The following is a 12,270-nucleotide window of genomic DNA, read 5'->3' on the forward strand; positions in this document are numbered from 1 at the left end:
TTGAGTGCAAACACGGCATTTAGAGCTCTATGAGTTCTATCTCTAGGTCAGGGGAATGACCACAGTAGATCAACAGTATCTCATGTCAAGGGATTTGGCATTGGGTTTAGAATTATATAGCACACCCTGCTGACCAATCAGTGAACAGCATGTCAGAGAATGAATGACATGACTTAAATTGTACAAGGATCAAATCTTTATTTTTGCCATAATCCATAATGATATATATATATATATATATATATATATATATATATAAATCCTTACATGTTATGTTGTCCAAAATGTTTCATTATATTTTTACATATTTTACCTGGCAGGTGTTTTATTATTGAATTATTTGAATTTATAATATATTATACCTGTAATCTCTGGCCTTTGTAAGACCTGAGACTAAAATTTCCAGTTAACAGTTGATTCCGCAAAGATTAAGTTCTCTACAACACTCAGGTCAATTGATTGACCCACGTGTACATCCCTACCCCATCCAGTCTCAGAAGTTTGAATGGGTTTTACACGGGGAACTTTTTTCTCCTCTAGAAGTTGCTCCTCCTTGTCCCACTACCTTCCCCCCTTATTAAAACAACTCCAACATCTCTCCCTGCTAAAGACCCTTTGGAAATGTTGTAGCTGCAGGAGGAAGCATAAAGTGCAGGCGTCTGGAAGAAATTAGATGCAGAAAAGGCAGTAGGCTACAAGTACTGTTGTTCGGCAGTTTATCATTTTAACCTGTACGCTTGAAAAACTTGAATTAATGACAAATTTTCTCACCAACACTGACTACTGTTGGATGTCATTTTTTATCCACTTTTTCAATTTTATTGTTGACACTGCCAATGTTGACTGACATAATGATTTCAATCATTAGTAAATATCTAAAATGCGGACATTTTACAACTACTTCATTGAAAAAAAGGAGTTAAAGAGACTTGAATGTACTCAAGAGTTAAAAAGAGATATTGGAAATTGCACAAACCTATTTTTCTGATGAGGACCGTTTTAAGAGGCTTCATGAGACTTACTGCAAAAGTGTACCTTGAAACGTTGAAGAGAAGTTTTCTCCAAGTGGAGCGCTGCAAGCGACGCAGAAGCTAACTGCATCCATCATAGAGACGGGACGTCAGGACTCGACAGCTGCTTTAAGGTATGCCATCATCATCATGTCAATGACAAAGTTACTTCAATGACCCGTCAGCTGATAGCCTAACTCTCAACTTTTCTAACTCTTTTATTTTCAATCCACTTTGGGCAAATACTCTGCTACTTTGATCATTTCGATTTTCATATCAATGAATGAAACTTTTAAAATACGGAATGTGTCGGCATTCTAATACCGAGACATGGTATTGTCTGTGCTTAATACACATTGCATGTGTTAATGCAAAAATACTGCTGAGCCAGACTGAACTATTGAACATATAGGGACTGAACATCACGCTTTTTACTGTAGCCTAGCCTAACTCTACAACCTACTTTATTGGACGAGACAAAAACTCTCATTCAGTATTGTGTTTAAGGAAATATTAAAATGTATTTACATTTTAGTCTCAATTCAACGTGAACAAGGTCTGTATTATTCGGTCATGTCCATGGGAAAAAAATCTGGATTTCACTTTTTATAGGCAATACGCGCTCAACAATGCTCTATTGAGCGCAGACATTGGTGTAGTACTGTCTGCATCTTAACACATAGTGAAGATGAAATGTAGCACAACGTCATTAGCAGAACGTCATGAGCGCATACAATGAGCCAATCAGGCGGTAGGCGTCTGGGATTGGGTTTGCATTCCTCGCTGTAGGGACGCGCGCTGTTTAATTTCGTTGATCAACCCCTTATCCAGCCTACATTCTGTAGGCTAATGTACAGTATTTCCTTATTCAACCACTACTAGTTGATCCCTAGTGTGCTCTCCCAGGCCTCCCTTGAGTAGGAACATTTGTTGTAGCAGGCTACCTTTATTCACACGCAATTAAATGTAATTAAAAGAAAGGACTTAATTAGGTTCCAAGTGTGAAAGTTAGAAATAACCTATCATTAGCATTAGGAATATGTGAGTCACAATTTGTGAAATTTTCTAGAATGCTGACCAGACCATCCAGAGATATCATTGCGTAGTCCTTGCACTGTTATTTTGTCTTGATGACTATAGTCAACTTGAAATTAACCCAGGCTATAGCTGACACATCTACAGATCATGGTATTTATGATGTGCATATATATTTATCATATTGTGTGTAGAAGTGTTCTCATGACTCATCCCAACATAGACACACACAGATAAATGCAGCTTACTTCGAGCAATACAATATAAAGTATAGGTGCCTTGAATTAAATCTCTACAGTCTACTTGTACAGTATATTGTAATAGTGTGCATATTTGCATGCAATCAAGAGCTCTGTGGGAGCTTTGGCCAATGAGTTGAGAACAGTTTTCTATTAGCACAGGAAGCGTCCCATGCCTGTTCCTCATTAGGCTGCACAGTCAGCACCGTGCCTGTCGTTTCAACCCCTGGAGGCTGTGAACCAGGAAGTACAGGAACGAATAAAGAGAGAGATGTCAGAGGCGTTATCGTGTTAGGGTAGACCCGGAACTCCTGCTACACCAAGTGTCGCATTAAAGTGGCACAGCCTGTGTCACAAGGCATGTGCTCTACATAATAGTTGATCTGATACAGTTATGTGCTCCTTGCCTACTGCTGGAAAGCTGAGCCCAGCAGAAGCTTGTGGTCCTATGTGTTTCAGCTGGTTCAAAGTTTGGCAATTTACACTACATGGTTTTGGGTTTCAATTCCCACTGGACGACGCTGTGTTAACACTGTGTTCGCTGCAATTTATTTTGTGGATGAAGGCGAGTGTCAAAAAGCATGTGTTATCATGTTATTAAGAGGAAGTGCAGGGGAAGCCAGGAAGCTGCTCAGCTGCAGCTGGTGCTGGCCGAAGATGGCCAGACCAGATGGATGGAGAGGCAGAGGAGGACGGATGGGATGGAAAGATAGAGTGTGAGAGAGATTAGGATTATTTATGATAAGAGCTGGCCAATAGAATACCCAGAAGCCAACAGTGGTGTCGCACCACCTCTGTGACACCCCTGCCAAAATGTCCCTTCTCTCGTTCTCATAATGCGTGCGTACTCCACAAAAGTAAGATCTGGTTGAGGATGAATTCAATAGGACCACATGAAAGCTGAGGAACTTCGTGATTGATATAGAATGCCAATGTTTCTCCAGTCTTCAGAGCAGTGTGTGTTTGGTTTTCACCCTTGGAATGATGTCAGCTAGCCTGGTGAGGACACATGGCTGACCCTGAAACCTCCACAACCTCCGCAGAGGTGGGGAAGTGATAGTGTGTCACTTGAATTGTCTTTCTATGAACAGATATAACGGCCTTCTTTTCACAATATCTCAAAAGTAGAGATTGTAATACTGTCATACTGCAAATACTGTTCAAATGTGAGTGCACTGGATTTGATCCACTGCATTGACTTGTTCAATGTCAAATGAGAATAAACCAAACCAGTGTTCCCCTGTTGTAGGAACAGGACCAATTAAGTTCTTACCCAATTAATAATATATCGAACATCATGTGGGTTCATGTGTTTATGAGTCCATTTAATAGAGTAAGATACTCACTGAGCCTGTCTGTAAGCAGTAATTCAGTATTTAGTCAGGCTTGAGAAGATTTGAGCACACAACACAAACTGTAAACCAGCAGATGGGTTCTTTACTCCTTTCCCCAAGCCGTCCCTCTCACTGGTCTCTCTTCTTTTTCTTCTCTCTCTCTCCCCCCCTCCTTCTCTCTCCCCTCCTCCCTTTTTCCTCCACATCTCCGTCTATTCATTTGCCCCCTCTCCCTCTTCCCACCTCACTCCCCTTCTCTCTCTCCCTCTCTCTCCCTCTCTCTCTCTCTCTCTCTCTCTCTCTCTCTCTCTCTCTCTCTCTCTCTCTCTCTCTCTCTCTCTCTCTACATATATGTGTGTTGGGAAACAGTTAGCTGTAAGGCAGGGACATCCTGCCATTAGTGATGTCCTGTTTTAAATGCTGCTCAGCAAGAAGGAGACTCCCCTTTCACCCACTACTGGAACACATGGACCAAGCCTCCCATCTCACTCATTCATGTTCCAGATATCTATCTATTTTACAGATCTACAGTACCATACAGCTCTCTGTCACTAGGGTTAGGTGCTAATACATTAAGGCTACATGACTTAATCCAAGCCTCATTTCCCTTCAGTCATATCAGGTCAGACTCAATCATAAAGGCCGACATGATAACCTAGGTACACAGCCTTGTCTGTCCATTCCTCCCCCATTCATCCTCCTAGTGGACTGGAACTGAATCTAAAACACCAGGTGTGTGTTACTTTTCGTCACAGCAATGCACCGTGGGACTGATTAACGACATTCATCTCCAAGCGTTGCTCGCCGTGGGATCATAATCGAGCCGACATCAGTGGCGTGCAGCACAGGCGTGGACCTCCCCGTCCTCCGAGCTCTGTTCCATCTCTATGTCTTTGGCCCCGCTTCAGATTTACAGAGTCTGGGTCTCAGTGTTGTATTTCATGTGCCGTCAAAGCTGGGAGAGATTTCCCCACTGAGCATGATTCAACTCTCCAGATCTCACATGTGCTGAGTCGTCTCTCCCTGCAGCGCTCGCCTTGCTCTCCATACCCCTGCTGGCTCTCGGCCAGACACAACCACAGAAGAGTTAATGGCATACACAGATACGCAGACACCCAGCATAAATATCTGGGGCTCTCTCATGTAACAGCTACCACACATTTAGCAGCTTTTCCCCCCTTGCATAGAGGGTGTAGGGGCGAGCAATCCTACTGTGGCTCCATATGGCATTATGCCCCTCGGTCTAGACAGCCCAGTCAACCCAATCAAGGGTTTTCTAGTGTGTGTAGAGGCACAGAGTCAGTTGAGATCACTGAACATCGGTCAGCAGTGGTGTTGTGTTATCTCAGGCAGAGGGGAGGACCCTCCCTGAGCCACAGTGCGTCAGTCAACACACCGCGAGGTCAACACACCGCGAGGCCCCGGAGACACTGGGACGTGACATCATTTGAAATCTGTTGGTGGGACTGACTTCACAACGTCACTCACAACGTCACTCCCTCCCTCCTTCACTCGATCCCTCCCTCCCTCACTCCCTCCCCTCCCCCTCCCCTCCCCTCCCCTCACCCACCCCACAGAAACATACACCCCAACCCTGCCTTGCCCTTAGGACTGTAAACGCCTTGTATTCATGTTGTCAATGTTTCGTTAAACAGTTCAGGAGGAAATGAATTGATCTATTGGTTGATTCATTTGTTGTCTGGCTGACTATAACTAAATAAATCTTTTTTAGTACGTATCTGACTCGTACAGCAACTACTAGCTTGCAGTTGACGTAGTTTAAGGTTCACACTGAGTTAATAGCAAGGTTGTAAAGCAGACTTTGTTTGGGACGTGCGTTCCTCCAAGGTTTCAGACATCATCACCTCAGTCTGTGTGATCCAGCTGGCTCTGGAAGGGTCTTGGCAGGTTCAGGGAGCAGGAGCCAGGGGTCTTGTAAACGTTGGGGTGACGTTAGGATCCTCGCTCACGTGCCACTGATTAAATCGCTTTGATTCTGTGTCGAATGAGCCAGTGGTTTTCTTGGTTCCAAAAACCTGGTTGATGTTGAGAACTGCAGAACAGGAATATAATATAGTCAGTTTTCTACATTCATCACCTATAGATATCAGTGAGATAATAATAATAAATCTAGGCTCATTGGAGAATGAGAGAACAGGAAAGAACAGCAGAAGGCTGTCCATTGTCTTTGGAGTTTGATTTTACATTCATTTGTGTAAAACACTGATTTGCATGGACATGGAACTTCCCAAAGCAAGGATCTGGGACGAGAGGATATTATGTACATGTTTGGCAATGGAGGTCTTGAGGGCCAGATATCACCAGCACCTTCCCCCACTCTGTGACAAAGGTTCTTCAGTGAGGAGACGGAGCAAATAAAACCTTTTTTCATTCTTCATGTCTTCCCACGGAGATATAAACAGATGATGTCAGAGGGTGGTGCTCTGCCTGGCCGGGTCTGCCAAGCAGATGGAGGAGCAGCCGCAGTGAAGGGCCTTGGAACAAGTGGTCATAGAGCTCCGTCTGACATTTAGCGCAGGGGATTTTGGGATGGGGGAGAGAAGCTGGGATGGTGGGAGGAAGGAGGGGCAAGGGGCTCTACTGCTCTCTCAACCTGGTTTTTGTTGTCGTTAACCATGCATCCAGGGCTTGAGTGGAACGTTTGGTTTACAAATGATGCGTTACAGTGGTGTGATTTAGTCTGGAAAGTCCTGATGCAAGCATTCCCTACCACTAAACGATGGCTTCCTTTGTTTATCAACCAAAGTCCTTTGTCTTGCTTGTCATAATATATCCTCATAGAGTATATATCATGTTAATGCCCTCTTACTGTGTGTCTCCACTGTCATCTCAAGGCTGATTTCTGTTTGTTCTGACTTCCCAGATGAGATGTGACAAAGTCCTCACGTACCTGAGGGTATTTGGAACCACGATGTTCGGGATCTCTCTGCTGGTGGGCATCTCAACGGCTTACATCATGGGCTACCAGTTCTTCACCACAGCGCACAACCACGTCTCCTTCGGCCTGTACGGCGCTATCCTGGTCGTGCACCTCTTCATCCAGAGCCTGTTTGCTCTGCTCGAGCACCGCAACATGCGACGCTCGTTGGAAACGCCCATCAAGCTCACCAAGTCCCTGGCGCTATGCATCGCCGCCTACCAGGAAGACCCCAACTACCTGAGGAAGTGTCTGATCTCGGTCAAGAGGCTCACCTACCCGGGCATCAAGGTCATCATGGTGATCGATGGTAACAATGACGACGATAGCTACATGATGGACATCTTCCGCGACATCATGGGGAGGGACAAGGCGGCCACATACGTCTGGAGGAGCAACTATCACCACCGCGGGCCGGAGGAGGGAGAGGAGGCCTACGCCGAGAGCCTGCAGCAGGTCTCTCGCTTGGTGCTCGCCAACAAATGTGTCTGCATCATGCAGAAGTGGGGAGGAAAGAGGGAGGTCATGTACACGGCCTTCAAAGCCCTGGGGAGGAGCGTCGACTATGTGCAGGTAAGACTGAGCATTTGGGGGGCAGGGCGGGAGGGGGGGGGGCTTGAGTGATGTAGGGGAGAGATGGGGGAGAGGGAGTGAGGGGTTGAGGAGGGGGGCTGTGCCCAAGCTAAATATGGGGTTCACAAAGAGGCTTTTGTGCCTTTTTTAGAGGCATGGTGGCCATGTGAGTGTGTGTGTGTGTGTGTACTGTATCTGGGGGTAAATCGGGAGGCAACAGTCACTCTGTTCATAGCACAGCACAGCTCAGTGTTACACATTTACATGTTTGCTCTCAGTCAGATTCCTCTAGATTAGTAGTCCAACTCACAACTAGGTTGGTATGGTATTGGTTATACACTGTAAACCTAACAAATACTGAATACTGAATACTACTGAATAGAGTGCACTGCATGTGAATGTTGAAGTATTAATCTAAGACATCACTAATGAAGCCATCATCTGCACTGTACCAAAGGACAAACACTAACACGGCTGGAACACGTTAAGCCTCACAGTCTAAACATGCTGAGCACAGAAGCCTAGCAGTGAGTGAATGAGTCTTGTTTTTGAAAGCCAAGACCTGTGCTTCATTTGAACAGGTAATACCAGTAGTGTCAACCTTGTCAGAGAGTCTCTCTCCAACCCGCTGCTTTCAATTGCATCTCTGACCTCTGTTCTAAGCCCAGAGCAGAGACTGAGCTGAGCTTGTCATTGAGCTGATCAGTCTGATAGCTAGCTAGTGGCTACCCACACTGCACAGTGTGGTTGTTTTCACCATGGGGGTTTTCTCCAACCCAAGATTATGTTATATGAGGGATAATGGCCTCAATAAGAATGAAAGGGCAGATGTTCTACTCTGCCAGAGTCCTGGTAGACTGTCAGAAAGTCCTGTTGGCTACTTTAATCAAGATGCCAGTTTTCACAATAACTTGATATATTGTTTATCATTTATTAATGAATTTTGTAGGCTTAGACATGGACAGTCATCATCAAGACTTTGGGTACATTCAGATTTTTCAGTTGTTCTGTAATTAAATCCTTCCAAAAAGTACTAATATAAGTTGCTTTGGAGACAAGGCGTGCCTTTAGGATGAACGTTTCGCTGTGTCTGTAACTGAGTTAGCAGGAGTGGGTCGCTTGCAATGCCAAAAAATGTGAGTTGAGATCCAGCTAGGGTGACATGCAATGCGATAAAAATGTGTGAAGTTTTTATTGTCTCTAGCTGAAGGAGTCTGCGTAGAGGCATTGAAACAGATGTCCTCAAACAACCTGGTTGACTACAAGTATGGTAAAGTGTTTAATAAAATAGAGACTCGTGCGGTGAGGTCTGTAGTTCAAGACTTGAACTGGCCCCTGAGCAAAAGCAGTAGCTTTAGCTCAGCATGCTAATAAAGGGAACTTCTGGATAAAAACGGATCATCATCAAACCACATTAAACCCATAGCTGATCTGTTGGGCTGTTACTTTCGATCCAACTTTAATAGAACACCTGTTGTTGAATCTGGATTGCCAGTATCATGCGAACATTTAGCATTTTATATAAAGAACTGATTGTGTACCGTTTTTGTATTGTCTTTAAGCTGTCTCATTGCAGCTGCAAATGCTGCTTAATCACTGTTTTATTACTAAACCATAAAGATTAACTGGGCTTTCCATTTTGTTTTCAACATTTCAAGTGTTTGTAAAAGTTTGGTGTTTAGTTGCATGGGATTTCAGGCATTTATGGTCTGACAGAGAGAACTAACAGTATGAAACCAGCCAGAGCTCTTGATGCTGTTACACCTGAACTAATTCTGAACACATGAGTAATGATGTTGGAATACCCAAACAGGGATGCCAGAAAGACACGGGTAACATGAACAATGTGTATTGATTAAATAAACATTACACAAAGTATTTCTAACGTTTTTCTATTCACAAGAGAATCCTAAAATACACTAACACATTATGACCAGCCACAAAGTGGCATCTTAAATCATATAGCCACACCAGGGTATCTGTATCGTACACATGACAATAGACTGTAGCTGTCATTAGTAAACACCCAATTTGACCAATTCCTGTCTGGAAAAGGTCTTAAACCTTTCCCATAAACCAAGAGCTTTTCACACAAAGGCCCAACTGACCTCACTTAATAGCATAATTTCCCATTTAGGAATAAAATAACCTTTATAGGAAGTGAGGAGATTTGGATGATATGATTCTGTTGATTTACTTCCAATTTGTTTGGAACTAGTTGTCTAGGAAACAAGCAGGTTGCAGTGTTTACACAAATTGACTAATGACATGCCAAAGGGTGTTCTCTGCTTTTCATAAAACATGACACATTATCGTTGCAGCTGTGTTGATAAGTCTAAAAGGCTTTATGTGTTGGCTTTACCTTTGTTAACATATAATTATGTTAATGTATTGTTCCTGTACATTCTGCCTAATGCTACTAATTCTAAATAAATTCTAAATGCTACTAATTCTAAATCTCAATAATATCACCCCAACACTTCAAGCAATCACATAAATTATTTTTGGACATTTTAAATGGTGACTGTATATCTGGATTGACCAGTCATAATCTCCGTTGCAGAACACTCTAATGGAGCCTTTGTGTCTGTAAGAAGATCTATTGCCCTAGTTTAAAGGCTAACTTGTATAATGTGGGAGAGTGTGAGATTGTCGGTGGGTTTCACAGGATAGCGTTTCCTGTTTGTTGCCAGGTTTGTGACTCGGACACCATGCTGGACCCCGCATCCTCTGTTGAGATGGTGAAGGTTCTGGAAGAGGACCCCATGGTTGGGGGCGTGGGAGGAGACGTACAGGTACGGTTCGCCAATCGGTTTAATGTTCTGGTGCTCTTACCATAACGCAAGAGGAGTGAAGAGAGGATAAAGAGAGGGAAATATTTTCTGCTTTGAATGAACAGCATGCACATTCATGCTCTGTGTCAAACCAACTTAGAATTGCCCGTACTCCTAAACTGAGGTAAAAGGACCTAAATCTGTCACAAAGTGTAGCAGAAACATTGTGTTGTCTCCTACATACAGATCCTGAACAAGTATGAGTCGTGGATCTCCTTCCTGAGCAGTGTGAGATATTGGATGGCCTTCAACATCGAGCGGGCCTGCCAGTCCTACTTCGGCTGTGTCCAGTGCATCAGCGGGCCCCTGGGGATGTACAGGAACTCCCTCCTCCACGAGTTCATGGAGGACTGGTACAACCAGACCTTTATGGGCAGTCACTGCAGCTTTGGCGATGATCGCCATCTCACCAACCGTGTCCTCAGCCTGGGCTATGCCACTAAGTACACGGCCCGCTCCAAGTGCCTCACGGAGACCCCAATCACCTACCTGCGCTGGCTGAACCAGCAGACGCGCTGGAGCAAGTCTTACTTCAGAGAGTGGCTGTATAACGCCATGTGGTTCCACAAGCACCACCTGTGGATGACCTATGAGGCCGTCATCACCGGCTTCTTCCCCTTTTTCCTCATTGCCACGGCGATCCAGCTGTTCTACCAGGGAAGGCTGTGGAACATCCTTCTCTTCCTGCTCATCGTACAGGCCGTGGCACTCATCAAATCGTCCTTCGCCAGCTGTCTCCGGGGCAACATAGTTATGGTGTTCATGTCCTTCTACTCAGTGTTATACATGTCCAGCCTGCTTCCAGCCAAAATGTTCGCCATAGCAACCATAAACAAGGCCGGGTGGGGGACTTCGGGGAGGAAGACAATTGTGGTGAACTTTATCGGGCTTGTGCCCATATCTGTCTGGTTTACCATTCTCTTTTTTGGCCTTATCTATACAGTCATCCAAGACACCAAAAAACCCTTCCCAGAGTTCGAGAAAATAGTCTTAATCATAGGTGCAATAGTGTATGCCAGCTACTGGGTCATGCTCTTGACGTTGTACATAGTGCTGATCAACAAGTGCGGTAAGAGGAAGAAAGAACAGCAGTACGACATGGTGATCGACGTATGACGTGAGCAACAGGACATTCTCGACTGACACTAATCCCTCTCAACGTTTACAAAGTGAAGAATCTCAGACCGCTCGTTGGCGGAGTCTCGGCGGGTGGCGTGAAGTCACTCGGCCAAGGGAGAGGTATCTGCTGCTGTGTCTGGAACTAGAGTCCTAGAAATGACACTGACACTCCACCTAATGACACTAAGTGACATCATGGTTTCTAGACATGGGGTGGACATTAGTTTAATACTTCCTATGCACTTTTGTGTCTCACTCCCGATGTGCAGCAGAATGCTTGACAGAGTCATTTGACAAGACAAAATACCTCAGTGGTTGTGTTTGCATTGTATGAATGGTATACTAGGATGAAGATGCAGTCAAAGAAGATGCACTCTCATCTTAAATAATTTATAATTATTTTGTTCTTTTTATATACACCGTTCTTAATAAAAGTCAACGCTGGATTTTGTCGCCTTCTGGCCTTGCTGTAGCAGTTGACTTTATTAATAACATATTGTATTGTGTAATGCATTTTTATATAGACATTTTTATTATATTTTTGTTTAGCCACCAAAGAGTCTCTATTTTCATTCATTTTTATATAAAATGGAAAGGCAATGTGCATTTGACTGTTATGATAATGACTTGTGTATCTGACCAAAAATGTGAAATGAAGAGCTGGGTTTTTTGTCTGCAATGGTAACAAAAAATGCAATTCTAGGGATAAGTGAGGGATAAGGGGACAAACCTGTGTTTAAATGTACTTGGATAGAAAACCAGCATATTTATGAAAACATTCTGTGGTTTATAGATGTATGTGCTCAGAATATTATATCTAGACATTTCTTTTACCTTAAGCCTTACTGCATGAGCTCCTGAAGGAAGTTAGTACCTTTTTAATGACCTGCTGCCTTTGAGGAGTCTTACTCAAGCAAATTAGATTCTAATCAAAAAGAGACCTTTGCACAAACATTTTATGAAGCAAGTATGCAATACCCCTTTTTGTTCCTGTCCTAAAAAAAACATGCAGAAATGTCAAAGGAATAACTATCTGAACATCTAGAGTTTACAAACAAATTAGAACCAAGATATATGGCTGAGGATGAGACCAAGTATTGAAGATTGACTTTGTATTATGCCAAACAATCATGGGCAGTGTTATAATTAAGCACTTTTGTGTTTTGTGCCAAATAAAACAAAATGTTT

The 12,270-nt window shown here is 43.6% G+C and overlaps 1 protein-coding gene across 1 annotated transcript; it reads left to right on the plus strand.

Annotated features, from left to right (window-relative positions):
• The first annotated feature begins 624 nt into the window (after nucleotides 1-624).
• On the plus strand, nucleotides 625-12,270 carry has2 (hyaluronan synthase 2). Its single transcript, XM_062464852.1, has 4 exons — nucleotides 625-1,144; nucleotides 6,503-7,129; nucleotides 9,823-9,924; nucleotides 10,150-12,270. The coding sequence occupies exons 2-4, from the start codon at nucleotides 6,503-6,505 to the stop codon at nucleotides 11,077-11,079; spliced, it is 1,659 nt and encodes a 552-aa protein (XP_062320836.1). The 5' UTR covers nucleotides 625-1,144; the 3' UTR covers nucleotides 11,080-12,270.

The sequence above is a fragment of the Osmerus eperlanus genome, chromosome 7, assembly GCF_963692335.1.
Source record: "Osmerus eperlanus chromosome 7, fOsmEpe2.1, whole genome shotgun sequence".
Lineage (NCBI taxonomy): Eukaryota > Metazoa > Chordata > Actinopteri > Osmeriformes > Osmeridae > Osmerus > Osmerus eperlanus.

What these genes read in the sequence shown, in the direction of transcription:
- has2 (XM_062464852.1), top strand. Translation starts at nt 6,503, where the DNA reads ATGAGATGTGACAAAGTCCTCACGTACCTGAGGGTATTTGGAACCACG. An exon ending in GGAGCGTCGACTATGTGCAG is followed by an intron (nt 7,130 to 9,822) that starts GTAAGACTGAGC and finishes GTTTGTTGCCAG; the next exon opens with GTTTGTGACTCGGACACCAT. An exon ending in GCGTGGGAGGAGACGTACAG is followed by an intron (nt 9,925 to 10,149) that starts GTACGGTTCGCC and finishes TCCTACATACAG; the next exon opens with ATCCTGAACAAGTATGAGTC.